Raw genomic sequence first — 14,223 nt, forward strand, 5'->3', positions numbered from 1 at the left:
GCATCTGCAGACTGTTTGTCTCTCCCTCCCCCGCCCCCACCCCCACCATTGAATAACCAAAATCAAGCTACACACATTTAGCAGGGGTGGGGGGAAGCCTGCAGATCAAGGGGCACAGCTGCCCAGCGGCTTTGATCCTCATCACCCCACTTTTTTAGAAGCGGAGCAGTAAGAGACACCCAAATTGCCATGATTATTTGATGGGGGAGGGGGGAGCGTGGTTTTAGAATCCCAAATTCCAGACTTGGAGCCAAATGTGAAATGAAGCAGACTGACATAATGCGATTAAGACAATATTTCAGTTATTAAGTTTGGATTTCATTCCTTATTGCTGAATTTGGAATTCTTGATCTAATTAATGTTGTTGTTGTTGTCGTCACAGTTTTGAGACGGAAGCTTAGGACTCCGTGATGCTTACAGGCAAAGGCTCTTGGGCAGCTCCTGTTTGTTACAATGAGGTGGGAGCACGAGAACCCCCTGCGGGCTCCTGCCCCACAGCTCAGAGCCTTCCCTTCCCTGCTCTGCTGTCCTGAATGGCACAGCGCAGAGCCTGCCCCTCGTGGCCACTGCTTTGCCCCGTCTCATCATAGAGCCATCCCTTACAATGAGGAGAAAAACAGCCCTGCTGGATCAAACCAAAGGCCTTTCTAGTCCTGCACCGTTTTCACTTGACCAGACAAAAAATGCCCATTTGAAGGCTGCCATCTAATATACTGGTTATTTTTATCAGTCCACCTGTAGTCAGTTTCAAAGTATTTCAGGAAAGGACTTCTCCGGTCAGTTGTTGCTTATTTATCTATTTATTTATCTATCTATCACATTTATATCCTACCTTTCCTCCAAGGAGCCTAAGGCAGTGAACATGATCCTCCTCCTCCTCTTCCTCCTCACAACAACCCTGTGAGGTAGGTAAGCTGAGAGTCTGGGACTGGCCCAAAGTCACCCAGTGATTTTCATGGCCAAATGGGAACTCGAACCCAGATCTTCCGCATCTCAGTCCAGCACTGTAACTGCGACACCACACTGGCTCCCCCTCTTCTTACTGCTGTTAGACAGGACTGGGTGTGACAGAAAGTGCCAGCCGCCCGAGCGTCCCGTCCCTCCAATGAATTGAGGCTAGCTTATTTTCTTGGACTGTTGGGAAATTGTCACTAGCTCTCCCAACGGGAACGCTGCCTCTGCAACATCTGAATCCCGCTCACACGCCTGCATGGGTCAAACACAGCTGATGATGCTGAATGAGTTACTCGTTTGTTGCTCTGCCATGACTGGAAGAGATTTGACATTCTGTCTCCCGTTCCCTGCCCCAACCAGGCACTCGAGAAATACTGCCGGGTGGAAGGGGGTTACTCCGGGATCCGGGACGTTTATACCACCAACCCAAGTCACGACAACATGCAGCAGAGTTTTTTCCTGGCAGAGACATTAAAGTAAGTCCTCAGCATTTTCGACATCTCTGGATGGAAAGCGGCCGAGGGTGGAGAACATTTTTTTGTAAGAGGGTTGGGGAATCAATAGTGGTTTCATCTTAAATAGAGCAGGAATCTCTATGGTGCCATTGCACAAGTTTACGGGACCGAGTTAGCCATTTCCTCTGTTCCGTTGCAGAGCCTTGGAATGTACTTTGCAATAAATTCCTGGGGTTAGCTAAGGTTCTTTGTCAACTTGCTTTTCTTATGCGCTCTGTTGAATGGAACTAGTGGAGTGACTTGATACCTGGATCAGTGCCATGTTCTTCTTTTGAAACGGGGGTGGGGGTCGGGGGGGAGTTAGTTTTGCACATTCATCACTTGGGATGCGTAGAGGCAAAAAGACGTCTCAAAGCGCTTTCACACTACACTGTGATCCTCTCTTCGATGTACGTGCAGTTGTGCCGCACCAGCAAACTGAGCATTGGTAGATGCTTCCTCGCGCACCCTGCTTGGGCCAGCTGCCCCATCGTTGAACCTCTTCCTCCCATCGGAGGAGCAAGTGCCCCACAGCCGGGTGCCTGAGGGGGAAGGAAGCTGCATCACTTTCATCTCAGGTGCTTGGTTGCAGGCCACTTTCCCCACTCGCTCGCCTGCCTTTGCCCTCTCGCTCGCCTGCCTTTCCCCACTCGCTCGCCTGCCTGCCTTTGCCCTCTCGCTCGCCTGCCTTTGCCCACTCACTCGTCTGCCTTTCTCCACTCCCTCGCCTGCCTTTCCCCACTCGCTCGTCTGCCTTTCTCCACTCGCTCGCCTGCCTTTGCCCTCTCGCTTGCCTGCCTTTCCCCTTGCTCGCCTGCCTTTCTCCACTCGCTCGCCTGCCTTTCCCCACTCGCTCGCCTGCCTGCCTTTGCCCTCTCGCTCGCCTGCCTTTCCCCACTCGCTCGCCTGCCTTTCCCCACTCGCTCGCCTGCCTTTCCTCACTCGCTCGCCTGCCTTTTCCCACTCGCTCGCCTGCCTTTTCCCACTCGCTCGCCTGCCTTTCTCCACTCGCTCGCCTGCCTTTCCCCACTCGCTCGCCTGCCTGCCTTTCCCCACTCCCTCGCCTGCCTTTCCCCACTTGCTCGCCTGCCTTTCCCCACTCGCTCGCCTGCCTTTCCCCACTCGCTCGCCTGCCTTTCCCCACTCGCTCGCCTGCCTTTCTCCACTCGCTCGCCTGCCTTTCCCCACTCGCTTGCCTGCCTTTGCCCTCTCGCTCACTACTGCTGCTCTTGCCGCCCCCTCCTACTGGAAAAGAAAACCCTCCACAGCTGAGTGCCTAAGATGGAAGCGGCTCAGTCCTCCCATCTTGGGCAACCGGCTGCAGAGCGCTTGGCTCTTCCACAGGAGGAGGAGAGGGCAGCGTGGGGGCAACTAGCTGGTGAAAAAGGACACTAGCCCGACATTTGTGTGAATTTGAAAAGAGGCGCACTGTGCTGCGGTCACGCGTTGAGTGATTTCTTTATGTTTCGCCTGTATGCCCCCTTAATTTCTCAATGCTTGCTGATGAGATGGCAGAACTGTGACTTAACCCAAGGCCACTTAGGGAGAAAATGGCCCAACCAGCCATCTAAAATGACCTATGCTAGCCTTCCCCTCCAGATGTGTCCCATCACATCTCCCATCATCTCTCTCCCACTCCCCTTTTCTACCACCTCTTCTCGCTCTCTCTGCCCCCTCTTTCTACCACCCCACTCCCCTCCCTCTCCCTCCTTCTCCTTCCCCATGCAGCAGCCTGCCAGGGGAGAGCCAGGCCCCTCTTGCTAGAGGCCCAAACTGAGCGTTTGCAGAAGGCTTTTGAAATTAGTCTGAGGGACACAGGTTGCCCATCCCTGCCTTTTGGATTCAGTCACGCAGTCAAATCAGGAGGCTGAACAAAGTTAAAGGGCCGATGTCTGAGGCGGTGGCTTTTCATATGCATCCTTCCTGGAACTGTAGCCACTTTGACTCATGTGCTGAGAAACGTCTTTGCATCTCAATTCTTCAAAGGACGTCTTCTAGGGTGCCCACACAGTTCGTACAGGATGCTAGCCGGGCCTTTTAGCATTCGTGGTCACTTGGCGTGAACTGAAGGTGTACCCGAAAACACCCCCATTGCTCCCCTGCAGAACATGAGTAGTGATGGACAAAACTGTCTTTTGGGGAGGCTTGTCCCATTACTCATTTTTTCCTTGAGCATCCAAGTAGCCCCTGGCTTCCCTGGAACGCAGTTTGAAAAAGTCATCTTAACAGATGATCCAAACCAGTTGATGTACCACTGAGTGGAACCTAACAAAATGTTGCCTGGCTATCTCATTCGGGATGGATGCTGTGGAGTCCTGCATTGAGCAGGGGTTGGACTAGATGGCCTTCTAGGCCCCTTCCAGCTCTACGGTTCTATGATTCTTTTCTCGTTCCCCCTGGCTCCAGGTACCTCTATCTTCTGTTCTGTGAAGATGACGTGCTGTCTCTCGAGGACTGGGTGTTCAACACCGAAGCGCACCCTTTGCCGGTGAACCACACGGACTCTTTCCTAAAGACGACCCTGCAATAGGGGTGCCCACGCCCTCCCAGTTTCCGCTGTGGGGTGTGGAGGGTTCCTTGCTTTCTCTCTCTCTCTCTCTCTCTCTCTCTCTCCTTTCCAATAAAGGAATGTGTATGTTCCCAGAAAGGAATTTTGGGGGCATTCGTCCAATTCCGGACAGTATTATATCGGGGAGTATAAAAACTGTGAAATAAGCACCTTCGTGGGTTTTTTTCCTCCATGAGGAAACTTTACAAGCCTGGTAATGAGATGTTGATTATGGGCCATAATACACACAAAATCATGGACATTCCTTTCTACGGAGAATTTCTATGGAACCCATTGACTTAGTTTTCAGGTGGCCAAAGGATCAGGAGTTTGCCATAAAACTGACGTGGGTTTGTGCCACTTCTTGTCTCTCGCCTCCCATCCTGCCTTCTCCTTTTTATATGCAGTTGATTTTTATCACCTTTCTAATTTCCACTTTTTTCAAAATAACATGCATCCTAAATGGTCTCGATGCCATAACTGATCAGAAAATGTCTGCAAAATTCTGAATTCCAACATTGTTTACCTCTCTCTCCCTCTCTCTCTCGTTTTCCCCCTATGCTCTTAAAATGTTTACTGAATGTCGCATCACGTGAATTTTTACTTTATTTTATTTTTCGCTTTCTAATGTTCAGAGTTTTCCTGCTTTTTTCCCCCTTTTGTTTTTGTTTCCTTTGCTTTTGTTTTCCTTTTCCTTTGGAGCTAAATATTACAAGGCACTTGTAATGGTTTCATTTCTGTGACACTCAGAGATGTGAAAATAGAATAAAAATTCCTGTCAGATCAGAAGCGTGGCTGGATAGCTCGGGTCTCTCTTAGGGCTGCAGAAGGTGAAATGGAAGAGCAAAGCGCTTTGGGCGACGGGATGGAGCGAGAACCTCAGCGGATCATTTGGCGGTTTGGCGGCGGGAGCCGATGGAAGGGGCAGAGGACAGAAGACCTTGCTGCAAGAAGAAAGGGGCCAGGGGAATTGGGCAGAGCCCACTGGGCCCAAGGCGGAGGGAGGGTGGGTGAGCTTCAGCAGCCTGCTGCTCCTGCTTCCGACAACTCCGCCAGCATGCCCAATGGTTGAGGGTGGTGGGAGTTGTAGTCCATCAATATGTGGAAGGCCCCAGGCTGGAGAAGGCTGTGTGAGGTGGTGGTTCCTGTTGCTGTTGCTATTCTTGCTATTACCGTCATGGCTACTCATTTATTTATTATATTTATAGGGCTCTTGCCTGCAGTCTCAACGCAACTTACACACACAATACAGAAATCCATAATTAATATAAGGCGGGGGGGAAATCCTAGAATCAATATATACCATAATCAGCACAATAGTACAAATCGAAATGAACACCATAAATACATGATGGCCATTTCTACACCAGCCCAGTGGAGAAGGAGGGAGGAGGATCTCACGAGATCCTGATCGGGAGATCCTCCCCTTAGTCCACGTGCGGGTGTGACATCCCAGGAGGAAGGAGGATGTCATGCCAGCCCACAGCATTCGAACCATAACTCATCGAAATGCCTGGGAAAGTAGATTCCCTACCCTTTTGCAAAATAGTTCTCTCTCTCTCTCTCTCTCTCTCTCTCTCTTTCTCTCTCCATGTGCCATATGGATCATTCAAAAACTGAGATACATTGCCTTGGATGCATTTCTCTCTTCTTGTCACAGTTGGTGGATTCGTTTCTTCACAACCTCAAATGAAAGAAATGGGAAAAGAAAAGAAAAACTTCAAGTAAGCTGTAAAAGACAAAAGGCTTCATTTTGAATTCACACCTCTTGAAGTCCCAGAGGGAAATCTGACTTGTCAGATGGGGACTTTAATTTCATTTTGGGGATAAGGAGACTGACAAATAATCTTCTCCTAGATGGATAGTTGTTAGTAAGTAAAAGATCTGGGAATGAGTCATCTTATTGAAAGGTTTTGATAGCAAGGAAATAAGCTTAGCCCAAAGTAATTTTACAGTGGTTCTTGTAGAATCAAAAGCTTCCTTGTGACATGAAGAGTGTCATTTCAGCTGACACTCAGCTGTGGGTTTTCTTCATTTATAATTTTCACTGATTTGTTTTTTGAACTGCGATATGACAACATAATCTGTGGAAAATAAAAGAGAATTGCCCGTCCCACCCTAATCTAAATTGCACACAAAATTCCCACAAACATGAAAGCAAAAAGAGAGTGACAGGAGAAGAGACAAAAAGAAATAGAAGGGAGTGTTTGTTTGTTTATGGAAAGATTCAAGAAGTTTGTTGTTATTTCCGCATTTTCAGAGAGCCCAAATTGGTTTTAACTTGTAAGGCACCTTAAACCATGGCTTTAACCATGGTGGTTAAGCCAGAAAGCCAGGCCATGTTCAGAAGACACCTTAAACCATGGCTTTCAACCATGGTGAATAAGGCTTTTTGCTTTAATCACTGTGGCTAAAGCCATGGTTTAAGGTGTCATCTGAATGGGGCCGATGTGATTGCATTACGGAGTAGTCTAACATCATGAAAACTAGGATCCTTTGAACTAGTTACACTCCGCCACAACTCTTACAGGAAAGCTTCAGATGACCAATCTCTTCCTTATGCCAGCCTGATGCTCTCCAGATGTTTTGGGTGATAATTCCCTCTTGCCCATGCTGGTTGGGGGAAGATGGGAGTTGTAGTTCAAAATATTTGGAGGGTACCGGGTTGGGGAAGCCTGCCTTATGGCATTAAGAAGCAAAGCAAAACACTGCATGACAGCTCATCAGGGCCATCCCAATCGATTTTGCTGCCCGAGACAAATAAGAAGATGGTGCCCACTCCCATTCCATGTACAGAACCCAACTGGACTGGCAGGCGAAGCTTTCTTCAACACTGGCAATCGAACAATGGCTTTCCTGTCCATTGCATACCCTTCAGTGTGTTACAGGCAAAAATGGTAACACCCCAGTTTTCATCCCAAATATTTGTGGTGTACACATCTGTATATACACACATGTAAACACATCTTCACTTTGGCAAAGGCTCTACTCTGCAATGGCCTCTACTTACCACGCTGATTTAAAACAGGGTATTCATTGGAATAAAAGATAAAGGGTAAAATCCAACATACCTCCTACTTCGAGCAGACCCATTGAAATGAATGGGACTTGATTAACTTAAGTCCCGTTCCTTTCAATGGTTCTGCTTTAAGTAGGACATATGTTGGATTTTACCCATATTGTCAGGGGTGGTGGTGGAGTGGGATAATTTAGAATAATAAAAGGATATGTGTTTGCCAGTGCCGTACTTCCGAGATCATGAAATTAGTGCTGTGCTGAAAATTTCTCCCACTTTTTTTGGACCATTCTTACTCATTTTGATTGAAAAGAAGTCACTTTCCGAAAGGAATTCAATAGTGAAGAAAATGTTGGAGAAATTCTCAGGGGTTGGGTTCAGGTTTCTTGCACTTACCTTAGGAGGTAGTCAAGAAGTGAGTGTGAGGATCCTGTCTTCCATTGTACAATCCTCTCTGGAGCAGTCTGTAGCTTCCCTCATTTCAATTAAAGCCCAGGGGAAGACATCACAAGGTAATTCCTGCCATAGAGGGTTTTTTTAAATTGGGGGGTACAGGCAGCCTGGGCAGAGCAATAGAGAGATGAGTAATAGAAAGAAAAACACAGAGAGAGAGGCCCTTTCTACACCTACGGGTGTAGAGGGAGGGGGAGGGGGCGATCCTGGACTTACCTGCTTCCGGGATTGTTGCCCTCAAACCACATGGGCCGCATGGCATTGCGCAATTGCGCTCCAGTGAAAATTAAGGGTAAAAAAAAAGGCCTGACCCCGCTCCCAACCCCAATAGCCCTGGACTCCCCTACCCCAGCTCCTTCCCTCTGATGATCCCTGCTACTCATGGGGAAGAAGCCGGGACATGCGCCCACGCTGCCCCCGATCCTCGGGATCATCCCGGGACCACAGATAAAACCGGGATAACTGAGGTTTCAGGAACCCCGGAGAAATGGAGGGATCATCCCTCCCTGCTCCTGGGATCCCCTGTGCATCATTTGGACACACAGGGATGATCCCTCAAAAAATGGATGGTGTAGAAAGGACCACAGCACCCTCTGCCATATCACAGAGCTTGCGTAAGCACAAAAACACCTCCCCCCCCACCAAATAAATAAGTTATAAAACAATTGAAAATGAGGCAGAACAAGAGAAGCCTCTTTCATAGTGGAAGAAGACTTTTAGAACATTGGATGACAGATTTTGATTCGGCGCTAGCGCCACTTCTGCCGTGTCCCCCTCAGACCTGCATTGTGGTGGATGCAAAATGCAGGCCAGCCTGCCAACATCGTCGACGGTGTTACCATTTGCCGCAGCAACACAGAGAACCCTGACGTGAAAAGAAGTTGTAACCCTTGCCCGTGGAGAGACACTCTTGAGAATTTCTCCTCCCCCTGGTGAAATTTCTCTGTCTGTAACAGGGTGGGAAATTTTGAGAGGCTCTTTGCGCACAGCTCTACGTGAAACCTCGGCACTTGAAACTTGGCGTGGAGATGAGGGAAGCCCTAAAATCAATTAAACCTGTACATGATTTTTAATGAAATATTGTTAATTTTATCAAAATTAATCCAGTTTAATTAATTTCATGTGCGTAGTTAAACTATGGAATTCACTACCACAAGATGTAGTGATGGCCACCAATTTAGATGGCTTGGAGGGGATTAGACAAATTCCAGGAGGAGAAGTCTATCAATGGCTACTAGTCCTGATGGCTATGTGTCATCTCCAGTATCAGAGGCGGTATGCCTATGTACCCCAGTTGCTGGGGAACATGGGTGAGAGGGTACTGTTGCACGGGCAGTTTCTCACGGGCAGTTGGTAGGCCACTGTGTGAACAGAGTGCTGGACTAGATGGACCCATTGATCCAGCCTGGCTCCTCTTAAGTTCTTACATTAAATGTGTCCATGTGTTTGACGTCTGCAGTACCACCTTCAGTCACTAGGTAGCGGGTTTTTCTACCCAGTGTATAGATTTGTAGCCCCTGGATTTTGAAGCCAGGCAAAAGAGTTGGGTGGACATATGGCTGCACCTCCCCCAGCTATGGGGCAGCCCCTCTTCCTTGGGAATAGAGTGGACAGACCCTTCAGGGCCAGAGGGACACACCATGGCAGGGATTGTACATAGGGGTGCCAGCGGGCATGGCTTCACTTAGACAGGGCAGGCACAATGTGTCCAACTGTGACGGTGGCATAAATCTGCTTGAAGGCACTATATTAAGCTATTCCAAGCTGTGTAATAATAATAATAATAATAATAATAATAATAATAATAATAATAATAATAATAATAATAATTCTTACCTGCCTCTCCATTTTGATCAAGGCAGGGGACAATAGTAAGTATAAAATACTGATTAAAAACATAGTATACATTGTTAAAACATCCTAAAAGCATTTTAAAATTTCACTGGATAGGCCTACTGGAAGAGATCAGTCTTGATAGCTTTCTTAAGTGCTAAAAGACTGTTAAGTTGACCGATCTCCTCCGGCAGGCCATTCCACAGTCTGGGAACAGCAGAAGAGAAGGTCCTCTGGGTCAGCCTAATTTTGGCTGGCTGGAGGAAATTCTTCCCAGAGGACCTGAGCGTGCGGGGTGGATTGTACGGGAGAAGGCGATCCCGCAGGTAGCCTGGACCCAAACCATGTAGGGCTTTAAAGGTGATAACCAACACTTTATACTTTGCCCGGAAACTAGTTGGCAGTCAGCAAAGCCAGGTTTGTTCTATTAGTCATGCTGGCTGGGGGGTGGGGTGACAGGAGTTCTCACCCAGCATATCTGGAGGGCACCAGCATGGGCAAAAATGTGTTGCCACCATCCCTTCCAAATGGGCCTCGCCGGCGAAAGTGTGCAAAACGGCAGCTTGTGCTCGGCTTGGTGCGTTACTGTTCATTATTACACATTCACACCCCTGGGGCTTGGAGATGAGAGTGCATCTCCTACAACCAGGGATTTCAGTTCTAGAGGCATTGAGGTAGAAGGAGTGATAGCTCTGGCAACTCACACTAAGACGTTCAAGATCTTAACAAGGCAAAGATTTGCTTTGATTGGATTGTCCGTTAACTGCTTTGGGAGCTCGTTCAAGCTGGGAAATGGTTGGGTTTGGGGGCCACAAGCCAGGCAGGGTTCCTTCCTAGCCCTACCTGGAGATGTCAGGGATTGAACCTGGGACCTGCTGTATGCAAAGCAGGTGCTCTTATGACTGAGCTACAGTTCCTTCCCTAAGATGCGCAGAGATGCATACACCCCATTCATGCACATTCATTCTCAGCATTTCCCCTGCCCAGGGCTGAAAGAGGAGCCTCTCTCAACCCTGAGCAAAGATCAGAGAGAGAAAGATGCCTTTATTTGCATCAGCCACAGGCCTTAGCATTTGAAATGAAATGTACAAACAATAAAAGCAAGATTGTACTTGACCAAAATTACCCACGTTGCATTCTAAAAATTTACATCAAATACAAATGCCAAGATTAATACACAGTCCTTTACACATAAAATAAAAATAAGTAAAACAAATAAACTTCTGTTCATTCAATGGAACTGTGAAAAATTTAGACTGATAAAACGGTAGATCATATTTTGATAGCACCTGCTAAAAATTTTGCAGTTTTTGCTGCCTCCTGCTTATTTTGGTCTGTAAGAAGAAGAGACGCGGAAGTAATAACTAACCACCCTGGAATAGATAACAGCAGTGGGGTGATCACCTCTTTCCTCAAGTCTCTGTAAAAAGTACAAAATAATAATACATGAGCTACTGTTTTGATATTGCCATCTCCACATGGGCATATGCAGTTTTCCAATGGGATTCTTTTAAATTGCCCCTCGAGTACAGCGGATGGCAGTATATTCAGCCTTGCAAAAATGAACGCTCGACTGTATTTTAAAACTGCTAACTTTTGAAAATAAGATGGCAATGTGTCAAAAAGACTAGATGGAAAGTAGTTATGCCATGGACAGAATTTTCTTACAGTGGACAAATTGTGCCGTTGTTCAATGTCACGTAGGCGCTGTTTAATTAGACCTTTTGCTTTGCTAAACCCCAGAGTTAATAAACGTTGGGGTGATAAACCAGAGAAGTAAAGCTTTAAAGTGGTGGTCTTCATCCAAACACTCGCATGGAGATTCTGCAAAACCAAGAGGCGTAAACCAGTGGGAGTTAAGTTCAGCCAAAGCCAATAATTAAGTGTCCTGTGCCAGGCCTGTAAATTAATAGAGAGAAGATTAGCCTACAAAGTCAAGGAGGCATTTGGAGCACAGCATGAGACAGGGAAAAAAATTGTTTTAAAAACTTAGACAGAACAACTTCCACAGGTCTAGAATAAGCACCCACCCAAATCTGAGCCCCGTGTAGCAACTGTGCTAAAGGTTTAGCAAAGATCAGAAAAAAAGGCGATCCCTGCCAGCTGACTGACAGCATAAATGAGACGACGCAAAAGGAAGGAACACAGGAGGTATGTAGGAGCATCAGAGAAATCCAGAATGGATTCAAATGAGTTTGTGTTTCTATGAATCTGACCCGCGGATTCTGCAGTGAACCAGCTTTTCCCAAGTCACATGGACTCTGCAGAGTTACCACTGTTTTTGTTACATGGGGAGATTTGCACAAATTCGCACTTGAGCAAGTGAAACGAAATTCTCCAACATCCTTTAAAACCCACCAATCTTCCAATGAGCATGTGAGAGAACTAAAGATAGTCGACAATCCATAAAACAACAAAGACAAAACAGAGTTAACGAAATCCCTAGAGGTATGGGACAGCTGGAACATATGAATTGCAATTTGGTGAGGGTACTAAGAGTTCCGTGCTAGGTATATCTCTTCTCTCCTGCTTCCATTTCCAGGGTTTTTGTAGCCAGTTTTAAAAGAGAACTAGACAAATTAATGGTTAATGTGACAATCAATAGCTACTAGTCATAATGGCTATACGCAGCCTCCAGGTTCTGCATCAGAATGCTTCTGACTATCAATTGCTGCGGAACATGACTGTGCAGGTGGCTGATATGCTTGTATCGTGCTTGTGGGATTCCCATAGATTGTGGCTGGCCACTGTGGGAACAGAATGCTGGACTAGATAGGCCTCTGGTCTGATCCAGCAGGGCTCTTAAGTTAGGGTGACCATATGGAAAGGAGGACTGGATCTTTAACAGTTGTATAGAAAAAGGGATTTCAGCGGGTGTCATTTGTATGCAGGCAGCACCTGGTGAAATTCTCTCTTCATCACAAGAGTTAAAGCTGCAGGAGCTATATTAGAGTGAACAGATATAAAAGAGGGCAGGGCTCCTGCAGCTTTAACTGCCATGCATACAAATGACACCTGCTGAAATCCCCTTTTTTATGCAACTGTTAAAGATACAGGAGCCCTGTCCTTCTTTCCATATGATCACCCTACTTAAGTTCCTTGGGGATAGTGGATGACTATTACACCAGTTTAAATGCGTGTCGTGGTAAATTTTGTAAATGCCCGAATACATGTTCTCCTCGAGGGGATCTACACTAGTATATGAAACGTTTTTACAGTCATTGAACGTTTTGTTTTTGAACGATTTAAAACATACCAGTTTTTAAAACCTTTACTTACGTTTTCTCTCTCCATGGGAATGCATTCCTTTTGGCCACACTAAGAAAATAAATCCATTTGTTCTATTTCCCCATCTGCCAATTTCCTCTCCCACTTCCTCTTCCCTCCGAGACAATCCTCCACCTACAAACAATCCACCAAGTAGCCTCCCAAAAGTGAAACTGGAAGTGGCTGCAAAAAATAGGCTTGAAAGAAAAAAACGGCTCCAAATTTGAAATTACATAAACGTCCCCCAGGAATGCGATTGGCTTATTAAGAAATACAGGAAACCCATTTAATACGATGAAATCGGCCACATCATACCAAATAGAATGACTTATTTCAGAGAAGTTCAAAATAAAAACCGGAAAAAAGACAACAATAAAACGTCACAAACTGAATGTCATGTGGCGTAATACTACGAAATGGACATTTAAAAATGGTAAGACACATTCTGACTTGACTAGTGTCGATCCCCTCCTCGTCTTTCCAAGCACAGAACCCTCTGTTGATTTTTCCAGGCCTTGCTTTATATCTATATCCTTATTACGCTGCATACAAGACCACTGGTTCACAAGTATGATTTCATCGCTTCTCCTGAGTTCTCTCAAGTGCCCAGTTCCTCTTTGAATCTAGGTTACGAAATATCCTACCTTGGCAACAAAAACAACAGTGTCTTGTGGCCACCCTAAGCTTTTGTGGGCAGAGTCCAATTGATAGTACTTCTGTGACTGAGAAGAGGCAGGAGGGGATAAAACAAGCTTAAAAACAAACAAAAATAATTAAGCAAATGAAGGAATCAGGCTTCAAAGCATTTGGTTCTCCCAACGCCTGCTACTTTCTACAGATTAAAAAAACATTTGGTGTTATTAGCCCCCCCCCCCCAACCAGCAGAGGAACGGCAGAAAACCTCCGTTATCAGCCTGAGAATTTCATAAACCGCGCGGGGCTGTGCGCAGCAGAAAGAAAGGTTGGGAGACAGTGATTTATGGAGGAAGATTAAAAGAACTTAATATGTATCGCTTGGCCAGACGGCTAGCTAAGGAGGGATGTGACATTCATTCGGAAGGAACCGAGGAGTTAGGTGGAGGGATTGTTTAGAAGAGCGATACCAAAAGAATGTGATAACAAGGAGTGATGGGAGGAAATTAATCCAAGCCTGGTTGGGAACAAACCTTTGGGCTCAATGTCAGAGACTTCAGCATTTAAGAGTCCCTTGTGGAAGCGCACCAGTGAGGGGCAAGAACAGGGCAAGTGCACAGGCCCAGAATGTGCAGCAAGTAGATCCTCGAGGAGTTTGGCCCCAGGAAAAAGCCCAGGGTGGAAAACTTCTATTGTCCAAAATGGGGGATGGAATGCAACCTATGGCATAAATCCTACAGGACTGCCACCTGCTAGAAGCAAGCGTCTGAGAGCAGAGGCTTCCAGATACCCAGGGTTGTGCCAAGGTGCGGCGCTGGAGGAGGAGTGATGGAGGCGATTTCTACCTTCATTCCCCACTTCCTCTAGGCAGGAGAGTTTGTGCTGTTGAGGCCGAGGCTGGATTGGCCGCAGGATAGAGCGGATCCTGTCCTCTCCCTTCCCCAACTTTCGAAACTTTGTCATCTCTACAAGGTCATGCGAAGATGTTCTTCCAACTTCAGCTGTGGGAGAGGGATTCCAGTATA

General features: G+C 46.7%; 1 protein-coding gene across 1 annotated transcript in view; it reads left to right on the forward strand.

Annotated features, from left to right (window-relative positions):
- Positions 1 to 4,785, forward strand: part of MAN1C1 (mannosidase alpha class 1C member 1) — a 166,223-nt gene extending 161,438 nt beyond the window's left edge. The window contains exons 11-12 of the mRNA XM_063140325.1: positions 1,315 to 1,430; positions 3,855 to 4,785. Coding sequence (XP_062996395.1) covers positions 1,315 to 1,430; positions 3,855 to 3,978 — 240 coding nt within the window. The 3' untranslated portion in view covers positions 3,979 to 4,785. The remainder of the gene's footprint in view (positions 1 to 1,314; positions 1,431 to 3,854) is intronic.
- The last annotated feature ends 9,438 nt before the right edge of the window (positions 4,786 to 14,223 follow it).

Source organism: Elgaria multicarinata, chromosome 13 (genome assembly GCF_023053635.1).
Source record: "Elgaria multicarinata webbii isolate HBS135686 ecotype San Diego chromosome 13, rElgMul1.1.pri, whole genome shotgun sequence".
NCBI lineage: Eukaryota > Metazoa > Chordata > Lepidosauria > Squamata > Anguidae > Elgaria > Elgaria multicarinata.